The 24,459-nt window shown below is 53.9% G+C and overlaps 1 protein-coding gene across 5 annotated transcripts in view; it reads left to right on the top strand.

Annotated features, from left to right (window-relative positions):
* The window catches only part of LOC148829055 (sodium-dependent neutral amino acid transporter B(0)AT2-like), a 34,965-nt gene that overhangs the window by 801 nt on the left and 9,705 nt on the right, over positions 1 to 24,459 (top strand). Inside the window, exons 1-7 of one of the 5 annotated variants that reach the window (XM_088922713.1) lie at positions 6,838 to 7,253; positions 13,403 to 13,635; positions 15,165 to 15,322; positions 19,186 to 19,306; positions 19,869 to 20,044; positions 22,906 to 23,016; positions 23,902 to 24,143. In XM_088922713.1, the coding sequence (XP_088778839.1) occupies positions 13,410 to 13,635; positions 15,165 to 15,322; positions 19,186 to 19,306; positions 19,869 to 20,044; positions 22,906 to 23,016; positions 23,902 to 24,143 (1,034 nt within the window). In that variant the 5' untranslated portion in view covers positions 6,838 to 7,253; positions 13,403 to 13,409. Of the gene's footprint in view, positions 1 to 6,837; positions 7,254 to 7,567; positions 7,946 to 13,402; positions 13,636 to 15,164; positions 15,323 to 19,185; positions 19,307 to 19,868; positions 20,045 to 22,905; positions 23,017 to 23,901; positions 24,144 to 24,459 lie in introns of those variants that run through there. The other 4 variants (XM_088922712.1, XM_088922709.1, XM_088922708.1 and 1 more) reach the window with 4 other exon arrangements.

The raw sequence follows: 24,459 nt of genomic DNA, 5'->3' as shown, positions 1-24,459 counted from the left end.
CCCCTCTCTCTCTCAGTGCAGTGTTAATGTACTGGAGTGTCCAGTCAGTGTGTCTGTATGAACCCCTCTCTCTCTCAGTGCAGTGTTAATGTACTGGAGTGTCCAGTCAGTGTGTGTGTATTAACCCCTCTCTCTCTCAGTGCAGCGTTAATGTACTGGAGTATCCAGTCAGTGTGTGTGTATTAACCCCTCTCTCTCTCAGTGCAGTGTTAATGTACTGGAGTGTCCAGTCAGTGTGTGTGTATTAACCCCTCTCTCTCTCAGTGCAGTGTTAATGTACTGGAGTGTCCAGTCAGTGTGTCTGTATTAACCCCTCTCTCTCTCAGTGCAGTGTTAATGTACTGGAGTGTCCAGTCAGTGTGTGTGTATTAACACCTCTCTCTCTCAGTGCAGTGTTAATGTACTGGAGTGTCCAGTCAGTGTGTCTGTATTAACCCCTCTCTCTCTCAGTGCAGTGTTGATGTACTGGAGTGTCCAGTCAGTGTGTCTGTATTAACCCCTCTCTCTCAGTGCAGTGTTCATGTACTGGAGTGTCCAGTCAGTGTGTCTGTATGAACCCCTCTCTCTCTCAGTGCAGTGTTCATGTACTGGAGTGTCCAGTCAGTGTGTGTGTATTAACCCCTCTCTCTCTCAGTGCAGTGTTAATGTACTGGAGTGTCCAGTCAGTGTGTGTGTATTAACCCCTCTCTCTCTCAGTGCAGTGTTAATGTACTGGAGTGTCCAGTCACTGTGTGTGTATTAACCCCTCTCTCTCTCAGTGCAGTGTTAATGTACTGGAGTGTGCAGTCACTGTGTGTGTATTAACCCCTCTCTCTCTCAGTGCAGTGTTAATGTACTGGAGTCTGCAGTCACTGTGTGTGTATTAACCCCTCTCTCTCTCAGTGCAGTGTTAATGTACTGGAGTGTGCAGTCACTGTGTGTGTATTAACCCCTCTCTCTCTCAGTGCAGTGTTAATGTACTGGAGTCTGCAGTCAGTGTGTCTGTATTAACCCCTCTCTCTCTCAGTGCAGTGTTAATGTACTGGAGTGTCCAGTCAGTGTGTCTGTATTAACCTCTCTCTCTCTCAGTGCAGTGTTAATGTACTGGAGTGTCCAGTCAGTGTGTCTGTATTAACCCCTCTCTCTCTCAGTGCAGTGTTAATGTACTGGAGTGTGCAGTCACTGTGTGTGTATTAACCCCTCTGTCTCTCAGTGCAGTGTTAATGTACTGGAGTGTCCAGTCAGTGTGTCTGTATTAACCCCCCTCTCTCTCAGTGCAGTGTTAATGTACTGGAGTGTCCAGTCAGTGTGTCTGTATTAACCCCTCTCTCTCTCAGTGCAGTGTTAATGTACTGGAGTGTCCAGTCAGTGTGTCTGTATTAACCTCTCTCTCTCTCAGTGCAGTGTTAATGTACTGGAGTGTCCAGTCAGTGTGTCTGTATTAACCCCTCTCTCTCTCAGTGCAGTGTTAATGTACTGGAGTGTCCAGTCAGTGTGTCTGTATTAACCCCTCTGTCTCTCAGTGCAGTGTTAATGTACTGGAGTGTCCAGTCAGTGTGTCTGTATTAACCCCTCTCTCTCTCAGTGCAGTGTTAATGTACTGGAGTGTCCAGTCAGTGTGTGTGTATTAACCCCTCTCTCTCTCAGTGCAGTGTTAATGTACTGGAGTGTCCAGTCACTGTGTGTGTATTAACCCCTCTCTCTCTCAGTGCAGTGTTAATGTACTGGAGTGTGCAGTCACTGTGTGTGTATTAACCCCTCTCTCTCTCAGTGCAGTGTTAATGTACTGGAGTGTGCAGTCACTGTGTGTGTATTAACCCCTCTCTCTCTCAGTGCAGTGTTAATGTACTGGAGTGTCCAGTCAGTGTGTCTGTATTAACCCCTCTCTCTCTCAGTGCAGTGTTAATGTACTGGAGTGTCCAGTCAGTGTGTCTGTATTAACCTCTCTCTCTCTCAGTGCAGTGTTAATGTACTGGAGTGTCCAGTCAGTGTGTCTGTATTAACCCCTCTCTCTCTCAGTGCAGTGTTAATGTACTGGAGTGTGCAGTCACTGTGTGTGTATTAACCCCTCTGTCTCTCAGTGCAGTGTTAATGTACTGGAGTGTCCAGTCAGTGTGTCTGTATTAACCCCTCTCTCTCTCAGTGCAGTGTTAATGTACTGGAGTGTCCAGTCAGTGTGTCTGTATTAACCCCTCTCTCTCTCAGTGCAGTGTTAATGTACTGGAGTGTCCAGTCAGTGTGTCTGTATGAACCCCTCTCTCTCTCAGTGCAGTGTTAATGTACTGGAGTGTCCAGTCAGTGTGTCTGTATTAACCCCTCTCTCTCTCTCAGTGCAGTGTTAATGTACTGGAGTGTCCAGTCAATGTGTCTGTATTAACCCCTCTCTCTCTCAGTGCAGTGTTAATGTACTGGAGTGTCCAGTCAGTGTGTGTGTATTAATCCCTCTCTCTCTCAGTGCAGTGTTAATGTACTGGAGTGTCCAGTCAGTGTGTGTGTATTAACCCCTCTCTCTCTCAGTGCAGTGTTAATGTACTGGAGTGTCCAGTCAGTGTGTGTGTATTAACCCCTCTCTCTCTCAGTGCAGTGTTAATGTACTGGAGTGTCCAGTCAGTGTGTCTGTATTAACCCCTCTCTCACTCAGTGCAGTGTTAATGTACTGGAGTGTCCAGTCAGTGTGTCTGTATAATGGGTGTCCCCCAGACAGGAGCTTCAGAGAGGGAGACAGGAGGTCGGGGGAGGGGATTTAACGTAAATCTGAGTGTTGTTCCTCATCACTGCCAAACTGAAGACCGTGCGTGTGGATAATCGCTCCGAGAGGGAGTTTGATCGGGACAAGCTAAGGACCCCGGACTGCACCCTGCGGCACCCCATGGTCGGCCCGGGTCCAGGGGGCTCTTGGACGGGGTGATATTTCACCGTCCTCCGCTGTGGAAACTCATCCCTGGCTTCTCCCACAGATGTACAGGACACACAGGCCGAACGGAAGAGTCGCGTCTGATCACAGGAAACCCCAGCAGCAGCGTGAGATACAGAGATCAGCGGATAGACGGACAGGCAGAAGGAGGCTGGGGACACATTTGCACACCTCCGTTGAGCAGTTTTATTGCAGAGGGGATAATAATAATAATAATAATAATTGCTTACACTAATATAGCGCTTTTCTGGACACTCCACTCAAAGCGCTTTACAGGTAATGGGGATCCCACTGCCAACACCAATGTGCAGCCCCACCTGGATGATGCTCCAGTCCTCTCACACACACCAGCTCTCAGTGGGGAGGAGAGCAGAGGGATGGAGCCAGTTCAGAGAGGGGGGTTATTAGGAGGCCATGAGGGGTAAAGGCCAGGGGGGAAATTTGGCCAGGACACTGGGGTAACACCCCTACTCTTGTCGAGAGACACCCTGGGATTTTTAATGACCACAGAGAGTCAGGACCTCGGTTTGACGTCTCATCTGAAGGACGGCGCCTGTTTATAGTCTAGTGTCCCCGTCACTATACTGGGGCATGAGGACCCACACAGACCGCAGGGTGAGCGCCACCTGCTGGCCCCACTGACACCTCTTCCAGCAGCAGCTTCAGCTCTCCCAGGAGTCTCCCCTCCAGGTACTGGCCAGTGGATTACCAGTTGTGAGTTGTAGGGTGATATGGCTACTGATATGGGATAAATGCGTTTATGTGAAGTTGGTTCCCTACACTGTCTCCCTGATGGGAGTGTTATGGATTGAGACTGGAATGAGTGTGTGGAATCAGCTGTGAACTGGTATTATGAGATAATATTATAATATAATATTGTAACATACAGTATATTATTATTATTATATTATGATAAAATAAAATAATTTATTACATGAATACAATATATAATGTAATATAATATATTATATAACATCTATTATTATACTATGATATGAACTGTATTATGATATAAGTGGCAGAGCTGGGGCTGCTGTTTTCCTGCCATTTTCCCAGCAAGACTTTTATTCGGGACGAGGACATTGAGGACTTGAATGGGGACTAAGGGAGACTGGAGGCAGCCTGCCAGTTAGATAGGAGCGGAGCAGTCAGAGACAGGACCCCCCGACAGGACCCCCGCAAGCACGGTAGAGAGAGACAGGCAGTGATCTGGGGTCAAGCAGCAGAAGGACTCTCGCGGTTTGCAGCAGGCAAACCAGCCCCAGCCCTGACAGGGGCAGCTGGGCTCAGGGCGGAACCCGGACTGGGCCGGCTCAAACAGGCTGTGTGAGCCTGATACTGCTGCTCGAACCTCCAACAGGATCGGCAGATTCGAAAACGGGTCTTCTAGAATCCGGGGCCAGGTTTCTTCAGTACTGGAGTGGTGGATGCAGTCTTTAAGATCGGATCACTCTGTTGGCCAGAGACAGTGTCTTGCCTGAGGAATGTGTCTTTTCTCAGACCCCAGCTCGCTCTCCATGAGACACACAGACAGGGAGAGAAGCTGGGGGGTTCAGAGCGCAGGGTCAGACATTTATACGGCGCCCCTGGAGCAGCTGGGGTGAAGGGCCTCGCTCAGGGGCCCAACGGAGTAGGATTCCTCTGCCGGCCGCGGGATTCGAACCGGCAACCTCCCGGCCACAGGCACAGGTCCTGAGCCACTGAGCCACCGCTCTGCTCCAAGGCCGTAGGGACGACACCCCAGGGAAGGGGAGCTGACCGCTAACAGGGCTGGGATCTAGGCAACAAGAAGTTGCCTTGCAGCTGCTGATCATTTTTGGAAGTGTCAGCAGCCGTGTCCCCCCGCAGCTCCCAGCTGGCAAACCCCACTGGAGCCCAGCAGGCGTGAGCCTGGCCAGTACCTGGAGGGGAGACTCCTGGGAAAGCTGAGGCTGCTGCTGGGAGAGGTGTGAGTGGGGCCAGCAGGGGGCGCTCACCCTGCGGTCTGTGTGGGTCCTCATGCCCCAGTATAGTGACGGGGACACTAGACTGTAAACAGGCGCCGTCCTTCAGATGAGACGTCAAACCGAGGTCCTGACTCTCTGTGGTCATTAAAAATCCCGGGGTGTCTCTCGACAAGAGTAGGGGTGTTACCCCAGTGTCCTGGCCAAATTCCCCCCCTGGCCTTTACCCCTCATGGCCTCCTAATAACCCCCCTCTCTGAACTGGCTCCATCCCTCTGCTCTCCTCCCACTGAGAGCTGGTGTAAGTGAGAGGACTGGAGCATCATCCAGGTGGGGCTGCACACTGGTGGGGGTAGTGGGATTCCCCCTGACCTGGGAAGAGCTCTGAGTAGAGGGTCCAGACAGGGGCTGTGGAGGTGTGAGGGATTATTGTTGATTATCATTAGTTTGACTGAGTGAACTCGGCTCAATTCAGAAACGTCTAGGAGGTACAGCGGCACACCGTCAGGGGGAAGGCTGGGACTCTCACCAGTTGCCTGAATTAGGCACAAGGCTGGGGTTCGATGCGCCTATCGATTTATAGCATCATCCTGGACTGAGAGACCTGCAGAAACTTGAGACAGAGGTCAGGGGTGGGAGAGGGGGCAGAGCTGGCTGGGGGAGGTTTCTGCAAGGAGCTTGTTAACGAGAGAGGAGAGCGCTTCCTGCTTTCCTAGTCCGGGAGCTGGCGGTATCCGAGTTACAGGAGGAGCTGGAGTAGCTCGGGAGACGCGCCTGTGTCCGTTGCAAGCCGGGGGGGTGTCTGTATTCACCCCTCTGCCCGTGGTGATCGCTTAGTGCTCCGCGATCTGTAACCTCGGCCCCGAAAAAATACCGACAGGATCGTCGGAGGGGCTTTGACTAACAGCCGATGATGTATATATGATGTGTGTATATATATATATTTTTTAAAACTCTTAACTTCCTCCTTCTTGAACGCACACAGAGAGGTCCTACTATAGATAGATGATAGCTAGATACTGTAACTCAACGGGGGCTCCGGCGGGCGCCCTTGCCGCATCTGGTCGGCCCCATCCCGACTGAGGCTCGAACCCGGGACTTCCGCGTCTCTCTGCAGCGACCCAACCCCGTGAGCTAAAGAGAGATCTCTCTCCAGCCCAGTAGCTGTAGTCCTGCTATCATAGGGAAGGGCGGTGACGTCACCTGCTCTGGTACGCCGGCTCTTACACAGTACCTGACGGCCGTAAGCGTTACACTCTCCCCCGCTTAAATCGCCGTCCCCGGCGAAGGGCTATCCCATCCCACTTCTGACACCAATGTAACTCAACGGGGGCTCCGGCGGGCGCCCTTGCCGCATCTGGTCGGCCCCATCCCGACTGAGGCTCGAACCCGGGACTTCCGCGTCTCTCTGCAGCGACCCAACCCCGTGAGCTAAAGAGAGATCTCTCTACAGCCCAGTAGCTGTAGTCCTGCTATCACAGGGAAGGGCGGTGACGTCACCTGCTCTGGTACGCCGGCTCTTACACAGTGTCTGTCGGCCGTAAGCGTTACACTCTCCCCCGCTTAAATCGCCGTCCCCGGCGAAGGGCTATCCCACCCCGCTTCTGACACCAATGTAACGCAACGGGGGCTCAGGCGGGCGCCCTTGCCGCATCTGGTCGGCCCAAAGTATAGGTGGCTCGAACCCGGGACTTCCGCGTCTCTCTGCAGCGACCCAACCCCGTGAGCTAAAGAGAGATCTCTCTACAGCCCAGTAGCTGTAGTCCTGCTATCACAGGGAAGGGCGGTGACGTCACCTGCTCTGGTACGCCGGCTCTTACACAGTGTCTGTCGGCCGTAAGCGTTACAATACTTTTGTTCTGCAGTTTCCCTCACGGGATCAACAAAGTATCTAGCTATCATCTATCTGTAGTAGGACCTCTCTGTGTGCGTTCAAGAAGGAGGAAGTTAAAATTAAAAAAAAAAAAGGTCACCTTATCCTTCGCAGCGTTTCGCGAGAGAGGAGATGACAGTCCAGTCCTGTGCGTTTAATTGGATAGTCTGGGCCTCGCCTCCCTGAGACGGCTGGGTCCAACTCCCCCCCCCCCCAGGTCGGTCACAGGAGTGACTCGCTGGGCAACACACCAGCAGCGAGCCACGCGTGTGCCTCTCCGTGCGGTGCAAGCGGAATGCGAGGCACAGCGCCCTCTAGCGCCGCGGCCCGGCAGGACACGCAGCGGAACTCCGAGCTGATGCAACGGCACTGGTGGTTGGGCGAAGCGCCGTATATCGCCGAAAGCAAGCGCAGCCCCGAATTCGCGGAGGGCGCACGGGGGGGTGGATACCCTCCGCTCGCTGGCTGGGCTGCCGTGGGGAGCCCCCCCCCCACCGCGGAAAGCACGCCCCTAGGCAGGAGGAGACAGGAGCCCCGTTTTCTGGTATTTTCTTTAACTTATGCCTTTTTTAAGAATAAATAACCCAGTAGCCGGAGTCTACCTCCCATGGTGTATCGGAGCTGTTAATTTCAGCGACGACGTCTTTTTATTTCCATAATCCCCCATTCCCGCACAGCGACAAGCGGCAATGTTGTTGTTATTATTATTATTATTATTACTACTGTTATTATGATCATTGTTGATATTGTTAGGACGTGCTGCGGGAGAGCACGGGGCGCCTGTACTCCAGTCAGCACGGCTAGCAGGGGGAGGACACAGGGAAGAGAGACAGCAGGCGTACCGCGTGTTTCTGACTCGACCCACTCGCACGCGCTGTGTCGTCCACTCTCGCTCGCAGCACGCCGCGCACACACGTCCCCCCACACGCGTGACACACTGCCGGACACGGGCCGAGGCGGCGTGCGCCTAGCTGACGCGGCACCCACACCCACACCCACACCGCGCGGTCAGGAGGGGGACCCCCGCGGGCTTCCGTGGACAACTCGGCGTGACCCGCGTGTGCTCGCGTGCTGCGGCGGGAGACGGAGGGGAGAGGGAAGGCGGCACGCGCAAGTGGAACGGACGCGCGTGTTTTGCCGTGGAGCGCGGCGGTGAGGTGATTACAGACAACACACCGGGCACAGCGCGCGATTTCAACACGGAGGGCGCCCGGAAGGTGGGAGTCGAGCATTGTGGTAATAATAATAATAATAATAATAATAATAGTAAAGTATCGCGCGCAAAACACTTCCTGAGTTCACATGCTTTGTGGACTGTCAAACTGACAGCACTTTACCCTGATCTCACCGGGCTTTACTGCGCTGTAATGTGTTTTACCCTGATCTCACTGGGCTTTACTAGATTGTACTGTGTTTTCCCCTGATCTCACTGGGCTTTACTGCTCTGTACTGTGTTTTACCCTAATCTCACCGGGCTTTACTGCGCTGTACTGTGTTTTACCCTGATCTCACTGGGCTTTACTACGCTGTACTGTGTTTTACCCTGATCTCACTGGGCTGTACCGCGCTGTACTGTGTTTTACCCTGATCTCACTGGGCTTTACTGCGCTGTACTGTGTTTTACCCTGATCTCACCGGGCTTTACTGCGCTGTACTGTGTTTTACCCTGATCTCACTGGGCTGTACCGCGCTGTACTGTGTTTTACCCTGATCTCACTGGGCTTTACTGCGCTGTACTGTGTTTTACCCTGATCTCACCGGGCTTTACTGCGCTGTACTGTGTTTTACCCTGATCTCACCGGGCTTTACTGCACTGTACTGTGTTTTACCCTGATCTCACTGGGCTTTACTGCGCTGTACTGTGTTTTACCCTGATCTCACCGGGCTTTACTGCGCTTTACTGTGTTTTACCCTGATCTCACCGGGCTTTACTGCGCTGTACTGTGTTTTACCCTGATCTCACTGGGCTGTACCGCGCTGTACTGTGTTTTACCCTGATCTCACTGGGCTTTACTGCGCTGTACTGTGTTTTACCCTGATCTCACCGGGCTTTACTGCGCTGTACTGTGTTTTACCCTGATCTCACCGGGCTTTACTGCACTGTACTGTGTTTTACCCTGATCTCACTGGGCTTTACTGCGCTGTACTGTGTTTTACCCTGATCTCACCGGGCTTTACTGCGCTTTACTGTGTTTTACCCTGATCTCACTGGGCTTTACTGCGCTGTACTGTGTTTTACCCTGATCTCCCTGGGCTGTCCTGTGTTTTACCCTGATCTCCCTGGGCTGTCCTGTGTTTTACCCTAGCTGTCCTGTGTTTTACCCTGTTTTACCCTGGGCTGTCCTGTGTTTTACCCTGGGCTGTTCTGTGTTTTACCCTGTTTTACCCTGGGGTGTCCTGTGTTTTACTCTGGGCTGTCCTGTGTTTTACCCTGATCTCCCTGGGCTGTCCTGTGTTTTACCCTGGGCTGTCCTGTGTTTTACCCTGATCTCCCTGGGCTGTCCTGTGTTTTACCCTGGGCTGTCCTGTGTTTTACCCTGATCTCCCTGGGCTGTCCTGTGTTTTACTCTGGGCTGTACTGTGTTTTACCCTGTTTTACCCTGGGCTGTCCTGTGTTTTACCCTGGCTGTCCTTGTCTGTCTCCTCTGCTGTTCTGGCTGAAGTCCCTCTGGTCCGTTCCCATGGCACACAGCTTGGTTCCCAGCCCCTCGTTAACCGTCACTAATTGAGCGCTGTTCTCTTCTCACGGTGTCAGGTGTGGGTGTCTGGTGTACCGCAACAATCCAATCTATTATCTCGTTAGAGCACTGGAGCTCGTTACAAGTCAACAAGGAGCTACTGTCCGGGACTGGGAGAGAGGGGGGGGGGTGTCAGGGAGGGAGAGAGTGAGAGGGGGTTGTCAGGGAGTGAGAGAGAGGAGAGAGGGGTGTCAGGGAGGGAGAGGGGGTATCAGGGAGGGAGAGAGAGGAGAGAGGGGTATCAGGGAGGGAGAGGGGGTGTCAGGGAGGGAGAGAGAGGAGAGAGGGGTATCAGGGAGGGAGAGAGGGGTGTCAGGGAGGGAGAGAGAGGAGAGGGGGGTGTCAGGGAGGGAGAGAGAGGAGAGGGGGGTGTCAGGGAGGGAGAGGGGGTATCAAGGAGGGAGAGAGAGGAGAGGGGGGTGTCAGGGAGGGAGGGAGAGAGAGGAGAGGGGGGTGTCAGGGAGGGAGAGAGAGGAGAGAGGGGTATCAGGGAGGGAGAGGGGGGTGTCAGCGAGGGAGAGAGAGGAGAGGGGGGTGTCAGCGAGGGAGAGAGAGGAGAGGGGGGTGTCAGGGAGGGGGAGAGGGGTGTCAGGGAGGGAGAGAGAGGAGAGAGGGGTGTCAGGGAGGGAGAGAGTGAGAGAGGGTTGTCAGGGAGTGAGAGAGAGGAGAGAGGGGTGTCAGGGAGGGGGAGAGGGGGGTGTCAGGGAGGGAGAGAGTGAGAGGGGGTGTCAGGGAGGGAGAGAGAGGAGAGAGGGGTGTCAGGGAGGGAGAGAGAGGAGAGAGGGGGTATCTGGGAGGGAGAGGGGGTGTCAGGGAGGGAGAGAGTGAGAGGGGGTGTCAGGGAGGGAGAGAGAGGAGAGAGGGGTGTCAGGGAGGGAGAGAGAGGAGAGAGGGGTGTCAGGGAGGGAGAGAGTGAGAGGGGGTGTCAGGGAGGGAGAGAGAGGAGAGAGGGGGTATCTGGGAGGGAGAGGGGGTGTCAGGGAGGGAGAGAGAGGAGAGAGGGGGTATCTGGGAGGGAGAGGGGGTGTCAGGGAGGGAGAGAGAGGAGAGAGGGGGTATCAGGGAGGGAGAGGGGGTGTCAGCGAGGGAGAGAGAGGAGAGGGGGGTGTCAGGGAGGGAGAGAGAGGAGAGAGGGGTGTCAGGGAGGGAGAGAGGGGTGTCAGGGAGGGAGAGAGAGGAGAGAGGGGGTGTCAGGGAGGGAGAGAGAGGAGAGAGGGGTGTCAGGGAGGGAGAGGGGGTGTCAGGGAGGGAGAGAGAGGAGAGAGGGGTATCAGGGAGGGAGAGAGAGAGAGGAGAGAGGGGTGTCAGGGAGGGAGAGAGGGGGTATCAGGGAGGGAGAGAGAGAGAGGAGAGAGGGGGTATCGGGGAGGGAGAGAGAGAGAGGAGAGAGGGGTGTCAGGGAGGGAGAGAGGGGTGTCAGGGAGGGAGAGAGAGGAGAGAGGGGTGTCAGGGAGTGGGTGAGTGAGAGAGGGGAAGAAAGAAAGAGAGAGAGAGAGAGAGCTGTCCCTCCATTCTGCTCGTCTCTGTGGCGAACCAGAGCCGCAGTCTGTCAGTCTGCCAGGGGCTCGTCAGGGCAGTGATTTCCCAGCACACACACGAGCTCCAGAATGCCGCTGGGAGAATGGGTTCATTGTGCAGCACAGACAGGCCGCCCCTCCCTGTGGGGCCTGACTGGCCACACAGACGCGGCGCAGGTGCAGCCGCAGGTTCAGGGCTGGTTTACTGGAACTGGGACGGCGAAGACCAGTGTGCACCCTGAAACCAGAGAACAGCAAAGCTGGAAACACACAGCTTGTACTCCACCGTTACCCGTTTGTGTTCACAGTTGTTCCTAATGACTCGTCCGGATGGAAATGATTGATTATTTGTATTAATAATTGATATTCTATTGGTACCTGCATGGAGAATATCCGTCCCTCCATTTTCTGACCACTTCATCCAGTACAGGGTCACAGGGGAGCTGGAGTCTATCCCAGCAAGCAATGGGCACAAGGCAGGGTACACCCTGGGCAGGACACCAGTCCATCACAGGACACACACAGACACACACACACTCACACCAGGGCCAGTCCATCACAGGACACACACTCACACCAGGGCCAGTCCATCACAGGACACACACACACACACACACACACACACCAGGGCCAGTCCATCACAGGACACACACAGACACACACACACACACACACCAGGGCCAGTCCATCACAGGACACACAGACACACACACACACTCACACTAGGGCCGGTCCATCACAGGACACACACACACACTCACACCAGGGTCGGTCCATCACAGGACACAGGGAGAACATGCAAACTCCACACAGACAGCACCCCTAGGAATCGAACCCAGGGCCCCCAGCGCTGCAAGGCAGCAATGCTGACCCCTGTGCTGCCGAGATGGAGAATATATACAGTGTGCCCTTCGTTAGCAGGGGGATAGAGAGTGTCTGTTCACTGTACCTGTTCGTTAATTACCAGTGTCGTTAACGGTGTGCCCTTCGTTAGCAGGGGGATAGAGAGTGTCTGTTCACTGTACCTGTTCGTTAATTACCAGTGTCGTTAACGGTGTGCCCTTCGTTAGCAGGGGGATAGAGAGTGTCTGTTCACTGTACCTGTTCGTTAATTACCAGTGTCGTTAACGGTGTGCCCTTCGTTAGCAGGGGGATAGAGAGTGTCTGTTCACTGTACCTGTTCGTTAATTACCAGTGTCGTTAACGGTGTGCCCTTCGTTAGCAGTGGGTTAGAGAGTGTCTGTTCACTGTACCTGTTAGTTAATTACCAGTGTCGTTAACGGTGTGCTCTTCGTTAGCAGTGGGGTAGAGAGTGTCTGTTCACTGTACCTGTTCGTTAATTACCAGTGTCGTTAACGGTGTGCCCTTCATTAGCAGGGGGATGGAGAGTGTCTGTTCACTGTACCTGTTTGTTAATTACCAGTGTCGTTAACGGTGTGCCCTTTGTTAGCAGGGGGATGGAGAGTGTCTGTTCACTGTACCTGTTCGTTAATTACCAGTGTCGTTAACGGTGTGCCCTTCATTAGCAGGGGGATAGAGAGTGTCTGTTCACTGTACCTGTTCGTTAATTACCAGTGTCGTTAACGGTGTGCCCTTCGTTAGCAGGGGGATGGAGAGTGTCTGTTCACTGTACCTGTTCGTTAATTACCAGTGTCGTTAACGGTGTGCTCTTCGTTAGCAGTGGGATAGAGAGTGTCTGTTCACTGTACCTGTTCGTTAATTACCAGTGTCGTTAACGGTGTGCCCTTCGTTAGCAGGGGGATAGAGAGTGTCTGTTCACTGTACCTGTTTGTTAATTACCAGTGTCGTTAACGGTGTGCCCTTCGTTAGCAGGGGGATGGAGAGTGTCTGTTCACTGTACCTGTTCGTTAATTACCAGTGTCGTTAACGGTGTGCCCTTCGTTAGCAGTGGGTTAGAGAGTGTCTGTTCACTGTACCTGTTCGTTAATTACCAGTGTCGTTAACGGTGTGCCCTTCATTAGCAGTGGGGTAGAGAGTGTCTGTTCACTGTACCTGTTCGTTAATTACCAGTGTCGTTAACGGTGTGCCCTTCGTTAGCAGTGGGATACAGAGTGTCTGTTCACTGTACCTGTTCGTTAATTACCAGTGTCGTTAATGGTGTGCCCTTCGTTAGCAGTGGGATAGAGAGTGTCTGTTCACTGTACCTGTTCGTTAATTACCAGTGTCGTTAACGGTGTGCTCTTCGTTAGCAGTGGGATAGAGAGTGTCTGTTCACTGTACCTGTTCGTTAATTACCAGTGTCGTTAACGGTGTGCCCTTCGTTAGCAGTGGGATAGAGAGTGTCTGTTCACTGTACCTGTTCGTTAATTACCAGTGTCGTTAACGGTGTGCTCTTCGTTAGCAGTGGGGTAGAGAGTGTCTGTTCACTGTACCTGTTCGTTAATTACCAGTGTCGTTAACGGTGTGCCCTTCGTTAGCAGTGGGATGGAGAAGGCGCCCTTGCCAGGAGATGACGAGGACACTGTTGGGGAGGGACAGTCGCAGACACAGCTGCTGGGGGAGGAGGGGGGCGTCACCGAGGGGGGGTCTGCGGACCCCTCCCGCCCCACCTGGGGCAGTAAGCTGCAGTACCTCCTGGCCCAGGTGGGCTTCAGCGTCGGCCTGGGCAACGTCTGGAGATTCCCCTACCTGTGTCACCAGAACGGAGGAGGTGAGACACCTGTCTGGGGCTGTATGAACCCCTCTCTCTCTCAGTGCAGTGTTAATGTACTGGAGTGTCCAGTCAGTGTGTCTGTATGAACCCCTCTCTCTCTCAGTGCAGTGTTAATGTACTGGAGTGTCCAGTCAGTGTGTCTGTATGAACCCCTCTCTCTCTCAGTGCAGTGTTAATGTACTGGAGTGTCCAGTCAGTGTGTGTGTATTAACCCCTCTCTCTCTCAGTGCAGTGTTCATGTACTGGAGTGTCCAGTCAGTGTGTCTGTATGAACCCCTCTCTCTCTCAGTGCAGTGTTAATGTACTGGAGTGTCCAGTCAGTGTGTCTGTATTAACCCCTCTCTCTCTCAGTGCAGTGTTACTGTACTGGAGTGTCCAGTCAGTGTGTCTGTATGAACCCCTCTCTCTCTCAGTGCAGTGTTAATGTACTGGAGTGTCCAGTCAGTGTGTCTGTATTAACCCCTCTCTCTCTCAGTGCAGTGTTAATGTACTGGAGTGTCCAGTCAGTGTGTCTGTATTAACCCCTCTCTCTCTCTCAGTGCAGTGTTAATGTACTGGAGTGTCCAGTCAGTGTGTCTGTATTAACCCCTCTCTCTCTCAGTGCAGTGTTAATGTACTGGAGTGTCCAGTCAGTGTGTGTGTATTAACCCCTCTCTCTCTCAGTGCAGTGTTAATGTACTGGAGTGTCCAGTCAGTGTGTGTGTATTAACCCCTCTCTCTCTCAGTGCAGTGTTAATGTACTGGAGTGTCCAGTCAGTGTGTCTGTATGAACCCCTCTCTCTCTCAGTGCAGTGTTAATGTACTGGAGTGTCCAGTCAGTGTGTCTGTATTAACCCCTCTCTCTCTCAGTGCAGTGTTAATGTACTGGAGTGTCCAGTCAGTGTGTCTGTATTAACCCCTCTCTCTCTCTCAGTGCAGTGTTAATGTACTGGAGTGTCCAGTCAGTGTGTGTGTATTAACCCCTCTCTCTCTCAGTGCAGTGTTAATGTACTGGAGTGTCCAGTCAGTGTGTGTGTATTAACCCCCCTCTCTCTCAGTGCAGTGTTAATGTACTGGAGTGTCCAGTCAGTGTGTGTGTATTAACCCCTCTCTCTCTCAGTGCAGTGTTAATGTACTGGAGTGTCCAGTCAGTGTGTCTGTATGAACCCCTCTCTCTCTCAGTGCAGTGTTAATGTACTGGAGTGTCCAGTCAGTGTGTCTGTATTAACCCCTCTCTCTCTCAGTGCAGTGTTAATGTACTGGAGTGTCCAGTCAGTGTGTCTGTATTAACCCCTCTCTCTCTCTCAGTGCAGTGTTAATGTACTGGAGTGTCCAGTCAGTGTGTGTGTATTAACCCCTCTCTCTCTCAGTGCAGTGTTAATGTACTGGAGTGTCCAGTCAGTGTGTGTGTATTAACCCCCCTCTCTCTCAGTGCAGTGTTAATGTACTGGAGTGTCCAGTCAGTGTGTCTGTATTAACCCCTCTCTCTCTCAGTGCAGTGTTGATGTACTGGAGTGTGAGTATGAACCCCTCTCTCTCTCTCTCAGGTGCGTTCCTGCTCCTCTATGTGGTGCTCCTGGTTGTGGTCGGTGTCCCCCTGTTCTTCCTGGAGCTGGCGGCCGGTCAGAGTATCCGACAGGGCAGCATCGGGGTCTGGGCCCACATCTCCCCCCGCCTGGCCGGCATCGGCTACGCCAGCTGTATGGTGAGAGAGCTCGTCCCGTGTGGCTGCTGTCGCCTCTCGCTCTCTCCCTGTCTCGCCCCGGGTCGGTGCTGGTCCGACGCGGAGTCAGAGAGCTGGGCGTTGGTCACTCTCATCCTCATGCCCGTCATCCCAGTCCATGACTACTCCAGCTCCCAGTCCAGTCCGTCCAGTCCGGCCTGGAGAGCCTCAGACTGCTCTGTCAGTGTCAGTGGAGTCTGATTATAATCCCAGTGAAGAACTAATCCAGCTCCCAGTCCAGTCAGTCCAGTCCAGCCTGGAGAGCCTCAGACTGCTCTGTCAGTGTCAGTGGAGTCTGATTATAATCCCAGTTCATGACTACTCCAGCTCCCAGTCCAGTCAGTCCAGTCCAGCCTGGAGAGTCTCAGACTGCTCTGTCAGTGTCAGTGGAGTCAGATTATATTCCCAGTTCATAACTAATCCAGCTCCCAGTCCAGTCAGTCCAGTCCAGCCTGGAGAGTCTCAGACTGCTCTGTCAGTGTCAGTGGAGTCTGATTATAATCCCAGTTCAGAACTAATCCAGCTCCCAGTCCAGTCAGTCCAGTCCAGCCTGGAGAGCCTCAGACTGCTCTGTCAGTGTCAGTGGGAGTTTGATTATAATCCCAGTTCATAAGTAATCCAGCTCCCAGTCCACTCAGTCCAGTCCAGCCTGGAGAGCCTCAGACTGCTCTGTCAGTGTCAGTGGAGTCTGATTATAATCCCAGTTCAGAACTAATCCAGCTCCCAGTCCAGTCAGTCCAGTCCAGCCTGGAGAGTCTCAGACTGCTCTGTCAGTGTCAGTGGAGTCTGATTATAATCCCAGTTCAGAACTAATCCAGCTCCCAGTCCAGTCAGTCCAGTCCAGCCTGGAGAGTCTCAGACTGCTCTGTCAGTGTCAGTGGAGTCTGATTATAATCCCAGTTCATGACTACTCCAGCTCCCAGTCCAGTCAGTCCAGTCCAGCCTGGAGAGTCTCAGACTGCTCTGTCAGTGTCAGTGGAGTCAGATTATATTCCCAGTTCATAACTAATCCAGCTCCCAGTCCAGTCAGTCCAGTCCAGCCTGGAGAGTCTCAGACTGCTCTGTCAGTGTCAGTGGAGTCTGATTATAATCCCAGTTCAGAACTAATCCAGCTCCCAGTCCAGTCAGTCCAGTCCAGCCTGGAGAGCCTCAGACTGCTCTGTCAGTGTCAGTGGAGTCTGATTATAATCCCAGTTCAGAACTAATCCAGCTCCCAGTCCAGTCAGTCCAGTCCAGCCTGGAGAGTCTCAGACTGCTCTGTCAGTGTCAGTGGAGTCTGATTATAATCCCAGTTCAGAACTAATCCAGCTCCCAGTCCAGTCAGTCCAGTCCAGCCTGGAGAGTCTCAGACTGCTCTGTCAGTGTCAGTGGAGTCTGATTATAATCCCAGTTCATGACTACTCCAGCTCCCAGTCCAGTCAGTCCAGTCCAGCCTGGAGAGTCTCAGACTGCTCTGTCAGTGTCAGTGGAGTCTGATTATAATCCCAGTTCAGAACTAATCCAGCTCCCAGTCCAGTCAGTCCAGTCCAGCCTGGAGAGCCTCAGACTGCTCTGTCAGTGTCAGTGGAGTCTGATTATAATCCCAGTTCAGAACTAATCCAGCTCCCAGTCCAGTCAGTCCAGTCCAGCCTGGAGAGTCTCAGACTGCTCTGTCAGTGTCAGTGGAGTCTGATTATAATCCCAGTTCAGAACTAATCCAGCTCCCAGTCCAGTCAGTCCAGTCCAGCCTGGAGAGTCTCAGACTGCTCTGTCAGTGGCAGATTATAATCCCAGTGAATATCTAATCCAGCTCACAGTAAAGTCAGTCCACTACAGTCGAGTCCAGAGTGTTTCAGACTGCTCTGTCAGTGTCAGTGGGAGTTTGATTATAATCTCATGCTCACACACTGACACACCCATGTTGACATTTGCGCACACACGGGTACACACTGACACGCACGCTGACGCGGATACACGCACTGACAGGCACACCTGACACACACACACACACTGGCATACAGAGGGACACCCATATAAACGCACGCACACACACAGGCATACAGAGGGACACCAATATGAAAACACACACACACACACAGAGCTTCGCAGAATGTCTCGCTGCGTCTCTCAGTGACTCCTCCATTCCCTCTGGAATCCAGTCCCGAGACTCTGCCCCCCCGAGCCCCTGGTGGAGCTCCAGCGCCGCAGCTCTTGCGTTGGCCCGGTTAGAGGGAGGGTGTTTATCCTGCTCACACAGTGGGCACCTTGTGTCCCGCGCAGCTCCTTCCTCTCAGCCCGCACACGCCCTCCTGCAGCCGGCCAATCACGGCCTGCGCCCGGGGACACACCCCAGCCTCCCCGCGCTCCCATTGGCTGCTCCCAGGCCCCATTGTCTTCAGCAATGTGACCCCCCCCCCCCTCCGCAGCGTTGGAGAATTTACCATGTGAACTACAGTCTGGCAGAGACTGGACAGGGCTGAGAGAGATACTGGCGTCATTACTGAGACAAACACACACACTGGCCCTGTTACTGAGAGACACGGGCTTGTGTGTTCTTGCAGTGTTAATGCACTGGAGTGTCCAGTCAGTGTGTGTGTATTAACCCCTCTCTCTCTCAGTGCAGTGTTAATGTACTGGAGTGTCCAGTCAGTGTGTCTGTATTAACCCCTCTCTCTCTCAGTGCAGTGTTAATGTACTGGAGTGTCCAGTCAGTGTGTCTGTATTAACCCCTCTCTCTCTCAGTGCAGTGTTAATGTACTGGAGTGTCCAGTCAGTGTGTCTGTATTAACCCCTCTCTCTCTCAGTGCAGTGTTAATGCACTGGAGTGTCCAGTCAGTGTGTGTGTATTAACCCCTCTCTCTCTCAGTGCAGTGTTAATGCACTGGAGTGTCCAGTCAGTGTGTCTGTATTAACCCCTCTCTCTCTCAGTGCAGTGTTAATGCACTGGAGTGTCCAGTCAGTGTGTCTGTATTAACCCCTCTCTCTCTCAGTGCAGTGTTAATGCACTGGAGTGTCCAGTCAGTGTGTCTGTATTAACCCCCCTCTCTCTCAGTGCAGTGTTAATGTACTGGAGTGTCCAGTCAGTGTGTGTGTATTAACCCCCCTCTCTCTCAGTGCAGTGTTAATGTACTGGAGTGTCCAGTCAGTGTGTCTGTATTAACCCCCCTCTCTCTCAGTGCAGTGTTAATCCACTGGAGTGTCCAGTCAGTGTGTCTGTATTAACCCCTCTCTCTCTCAGTGAAGTGTTAATGCACTGGAGTGTCCAGTCAGTGTGTCTGTATTAACCCCTCTCTCTCTCAGTGCAGTGTTAATGTACTGGAGTGTCCAGTCAGTGTGTCTGTATTAACCCCCCTCTCTCTCAGTGCAGTGTTAATGTACTGGAGTGTCCAGTCAGTGTGTCTGTATTAACCCCCCTCTCTCTCAGTGCAGTGTTAATGTACTGGAGTGTCCAGTCAGTCTGTCTGTATTAACCCCTCTCTCTCTCAGTGCAGTGTTAATGTACTGGAGTGTCCAGTCAGTCTGTCTGTATTAACCCCTCTCTCTCTCTCAGTGCAGTGTTAATGCACTGGAGTGTCCAGTCAGTGTGTCTGTATTAACCCCTCTCTCTCTCAGTGCAGTGTTAATGCACTGTAGTGTCCAGTCAGTCTGTCTGTATTAACCCCTCTCTCTCTCAGTGCAGTGTTAATGTACTGGAGTGTCCAGTCAGTGTGTCTGTATGAACCCCTCTCTCTCTCAGTGCAGTGTTAATGTACTGGAGTGTCCAGTCAGTGTGTGTGTATTAACCCCTCTCTCTCTCAGTGCAGTGTTAATGTACTATAGTGTTCAATCAGTGTGTTTGTATTAACCTCTCTCTGTCTCTGTCTCAGGTGTGTTTCTTTGTTGCTCTATACTACAATGTGATTATTGGCTGGAGTCTCTTCTATCTGGGAAGCTCATTCCAGTATCCTCTACCCTGGGAGAATTGCCCTGTTCAAGGGAATCACACCGGTAATGTTCTATACTGTCTGATACACTGGTACTGTCTGCTGTGTCTCTAGTGTGTCAATACAGTGTTAATGTACTGTAGTGTCCAGTCAGTGTGTCTGTATTAACCCCCCTCTCTCTCAGTGCAGTGTTAATGTACTGGAGTGTCCAGTCAGTGTGTCTGTATGAACCCCTCTCTCTCTCAGTGCAGTGTTAATGTACTGGAGTGTCCAGTCAGTGTGTGTGTATTAACCCCTCTCTCTCTCAGTGCAGTGTTAATGTACTGAAGTGTCCAGTCAGTGTGTCTGTATGAACCCCTCTCTCTCTCAGTGCAGTGTTAATGTACTGGAGTGTCCAGTCAGTGTGTCTGTATGAACCCCTCTCTCTCTCAGTGCAGTGTTAATGTACTGGAGTGTCCAGTCAGTGTGTGTGTATTAACCCCTCTCTCTCTCAGTGCAGTGTTAATGTACTGGAGTGTCCAGTCAGTGTGTCTGTATTAACCCCTCTCTCTCTCAGTGCAGTGTTAATGTACTGGAGTGTCCAGTCAGTGTGTCTGTATTAACCCCTCTCTCTCTCTCTCTCTTAGTGAAGGAGTGTAGCCTCAGTTCCCCCACTACCTATTTCTGGTACCGACGTGCTCTTGATATCACCAACTCCATCGAAGAGACTGGCAGCTTCAACCCCATCATGACTGGCTGCCTGCTGGCGGCCTGGGCCATCGTGTGTCTGGCCATGATCAAGGGCATCAAGTCGTCGGGCAAGGTACCGACGGGGGCTCAGACGGACCCTGGCAATCGTCTCAAGTCTGTGTTCTCTGCTGCAGACACACCCACGTGCTTATCACTCTGTTTCTGCGCACCCTTTGGAGAATAGAGTACGCAGATTGTCCGATATTGATCGAATGTGTTTGGTTTCGTTCTGACTTTTTGATTGTTCACGGATTGATCGCCATGCATTGTTGTGTCCGGGGCTCAGAGACCGGAGATCAGACACAGGCTTGTCCGGGGCTCAGAGACCGGAGATCAGACACAGGCTTGTCCGGGGCTCAGAGACCGGAGATCAGACACAGGCTTGTCCGGGGCTCAGAGACCGGAGATGAGACACAGGCTTGTCCGGGGCTCAGAGACCGGAGATCAGACACAGGCTTGTCGGGGGCTCAGAGATCAGACACAGGCTTGTCCAGGGCTCGGAGACCGGAGATCAGACACAGGCTTGTCTGGGGCTCAGAGACCGGAGATCAGACACAGGCTTGTCGGGGGCTCAGAGACCGGAGATCAGACACAGGCTTGTCCGGGGCTCAGAGACCGGAGATCAGACACAGGCTTGTCCAGGGCTCAGAGACCGGAGATCAGACACAGGCTTGTCCAGGGCTCAGAGACCGGAGATCAGACACAGGCTTGTCCGGGGCTCAGAGATCAGACACAGGCTTGTCCAGGGCTCAGAGACCGGAGATCAGACACAGGCTTGTCTGGGGCTCAGAGACCGGAGATCAGACACAGGCTTGTCGGGGGCTCAGAGACCGGAGATCAGACACAGGCTTGTCCGGGGCTCAGAGACCGGAGATCAGACACAGGCCTGTTGGGGGCTCAGAGACCGGAGATCAGACACAGGCGTGTCGGGGGCTCAGAGACCGGAGATCAGACACAGACTTGTCCGGGGCTCAGAGACCGGAGATCAGACACAGGCTTGTCGGGGGCTCAGAGACCGGAGATCAGACACAGGCTTGTCGGGGGCTCAGAGACCGGAGATCAGACACAGGCTTGTCCAGGGCTCAGAGACCGGAGATCAGACACAGGCTTGTCCAGGGCTCGGAGACCGGAGATCAGACACAGGCTTGTCCAGGGCTCGGAGACCGGAGATCAGACACAGGCTTGTCGGGGGCTCAGAGACCAGAGATCAGACACAGGCTTGTCCGGGGCTCAGAGACCGGAGATCAGACACAGGCTTGTCCGGGGCTCAGAGACCGGAGATCAGACACAGGCTTGTCCGGGGCTCAGAGACCGGAGATCAGACACAGGCTTGTCCGGGGCTCAGAGACCGGAAATCAGACACAGGCTTGTCCGGGGCTCAGAGACCGGAGATCAGACACAGGCTTGTCCGGGGCTCAGAGACCGGAGATCAGACACAGGCTTGTCCGGGGTTCAGAGACCGGAGATCAGACACAGGCTTGTCCGGGGCTCAGAGACCGGAGATCAGATACAGGCTTGTCCAGGGCTCGGAGACCGGAGATCAGACACAGGCTTGTCCAGGGCTCGGAGACCGGAGATCAGACACAGGCTTGTCCGGGGCTCAGAGACCGGAGATCAGACACAGGCTTGTCCGGGGCTCAGAGACCAGAGATCAGATACAGGCTTGTCCGGGGCTCAGAGACCAGAGATCAGACACAGGCTTGTCTGGGGCTCAGAGACCGGAGATCAGACACAGGCTTGTCTGGGGCTCAGAGACCGGAGATCAGACACAGGCTTGTCCGGGGCTCAGAGACCAGAGATCAGACACAGGCTTGTCTGGGGCTCAGAGACCGGAGATCAGACACAGGCTTGTCCGGGGCTCAGAGACCGGAGATCAGACACAGGCTTGTCCGGGGCTCAGAGGTCAGATACAGGCTTGTCCAGGGCTCGGAGACCAGAGATCAGACACAGGCTTGTCGGGGGCTCAGAGACCGGAGATCAGACACAGGCTTGTCTGGGGCTCAGAGACCGGAGATCAGACACAGGCTTGTCTGGGGCTCAGAGACCGGAGATCAGACACAGGCTTGTCTGGGGCTCAGAGACCGGAGATCAGACACAGGCTTGTCGGGGGCTCAGAGACCGGAGATCAGACACAGGCTTGTCGGGGGCTCAGAGACCGGAGATCAGACACAGGCTTGTCCAGGGCTCGGAGACCGGAGATCAGACACAGGCTTGTCCGGGGCTCAGAGGTCAGATACAGGCTTGTCCAGGGCTCGGAGACCAGAGATCAGACACAGGCTTGGCGGGGGTTCAGAGACCGGAGATCAGACACAGACTTGTCCAGGCTCTATGAAAAGAACAGGATAGAATCCTACAAGACAGTATCTGCAGCCAGGTACCCAGCGCGCGTCACAGAGGAGCAGCCTGGGACAGCACCACATGATCCCAGCCTGCGACTTTCACGAGCTGACCCCCATATTGACAACCAGGGAATCCCAGTACCCCCACCAGTGTGCAGCCCCACCTGGATGATGCTCCAGCCCTCTCACACACACCAGCTCTCAGTGGGGAGGAGAGCAGAGGGATGGAGCCAGTTCAGAGAGGGGGGTTATTAGGAGGCCATGAGGGGTAAAGACCAGGGGGGGAATTTGGCCAGGACACTGGGGTAACACCCCTACTCTTGTCGAGAGACACCCTGGGATTGTTAATGACCACAGAGAGTCAGGACCTCGGTTTAATGTCTCATCCGAAGGACGGCGCCTTTTTACCTCCATAGAGCCCTATCTGGACCCTCCACTCCGAGCTCTTCCCAGGTCAGGGGGAATCCCACTACCCCCACCAGTGTGCAGCCCCACCTGGATGATGATGATGACGACGATGCTAGGTTTTTGTGCGAGTGTGGGTTCACGCCACAATCCCACACCCCTCTCCTGTCTCCCCCCCCCTCTCTCCCAGGTGATGTACTTCTCCTCCCTCTTTCCCTACGTCGTGCTGCTGTGTTTCCTGATCCGCGGGCTGATGCTGGAGGGGGCGTTCGAGGGGGTCCTCTACATGCTCTGGCCCCGGGTACGGCGCCGGTGGGGTCCGGGGCGTGTTCACGGGGCGCGGGGCCGGGCGGGGGAGGTGGGCCAGGGGGCGCTGTGATTGGTCACAGCCACTGCTGTGCGATGGCATTCGAACCTGCTGTCTCTCTTTCTACCCCCATAGCTCTGCTAACCTGTCTCCCTCTCTCTCTCCACCCTGTCTCCCTCTCTCTCTCCACCCTGTCTCCCTCTCTCTCTCTATAACCCTCTCTCTCTCTCCTTCCCTCTCCCTGTCTCTCTCTCTATATATAACCCTGTCTCCGTCTCTCTCTCTCCTTCCCTCTCCCTGTCTCTCTCCCTGCAAAGCTGTCCCTCCCCATCTCTCTCCCTTCCTCTACAAACTTGTCTCTTTCTCTCGCTCCACAAACCTGTCCTGTCTCTCTCTCCCTATACAAATCTCTCTCTCTCTATAACCCTGCCTCCTTCTCTCTCTCTCTATAACCCTGTCTCCTTCTCTCTCCCTATACAAACCTGTCTCTGTCTCTATAACCCTGTCTCCTTCTCTCTCCCTATACAAACCTGTCTCTCTCTCTCTATAACCCTGTCTGTCTCTCTCTCTATAACCCTGTCTGTCTCTCCCTCCCCCTACAGCTGCACATCTGGGGCAACGTGCAGGTGTGGAGACAGGCTGCCCCTGTCTCTCTCTCTATAACCCTGTCTGTCTCTCTCTCCCTCCCCCTACAGCTGCACATCTGGGGCGACGTGCAGGTGTGGAGACAGGCTGCCACTGTCTCTCTCTCTATAACCCTGTCTGTCTCTCTCTCCCTCCCCCTACAGCTGCACATCTGGGGCGACGTGCAGGTGTGGAGACAGGCTGCCACTGTCTCTCTCTCTATAACCCTGTCTCTCTCTCTTCCTCCCCCTACAGCTGCACATCTGGGGTGACGTGCAGGTGTGGAGACAGGCTGCCACGCAGGTCTTCTTCGCCCTCGGCCTGGGCTTCGGCTCAGTCATCGCCTACTCCTCCTACAACCCCCGGCACAACAACTGCCACCGCGACGCGCTGCTGGTGTCCAGCATCAACTTCCTCACCTCCCTGCTGGCCTCGCTGGTGGTGTTCGCCGTGCTGGGCTTCCGGGCCAGGGACATCGCCAAGAGCTGCGTCGTGAGGTGTGTGTCCGTCTGTCTGTCCAGGGCTCATTCGTGTGTCCGTCTGTCTGTCTGGAGCTCGTCGGTGTGGTAGAGCTGTGTGTCTGTCTGTCTAGAGCTCGTCAGTGTGGTAGAGCTGTGTATCTGCCTGTCTGGAGCTCGTCGGTGTGGTAGAGCTGTAGATCTGTCTGTCTGTCCGGAGCTCTTCGGTGTGGTAGAGCTGTGTATCTGTCCAGAGCTCGTCGGTGTGGTAGAGCTGTGTATCTGTCTGTCTGGAGCTCGTCGGTGTGGTAGAGCTGTGTATCTGTCTGTCTGGAGCTCGTCGGTGTGGTAGAGC

Source organism: Atractosteus spatula, chromosome 8 (assembly GCF_055471065.1).
Source record: "Atractosteus spatula isolate fAtrSpa1 chromosome 8, fAtrSpa1.hap1, whole genome shotgun sequence".
Lineage (NCBI taxonomy): Eukaryota > Metazoa > Chordata > Actinopteri > Semionotiformes > Lepisosteidae > Atractosteus > Atractosteus spatula.
This window is presented reverse-complemented; position numbering and strand designations above follow the sequence as displayed.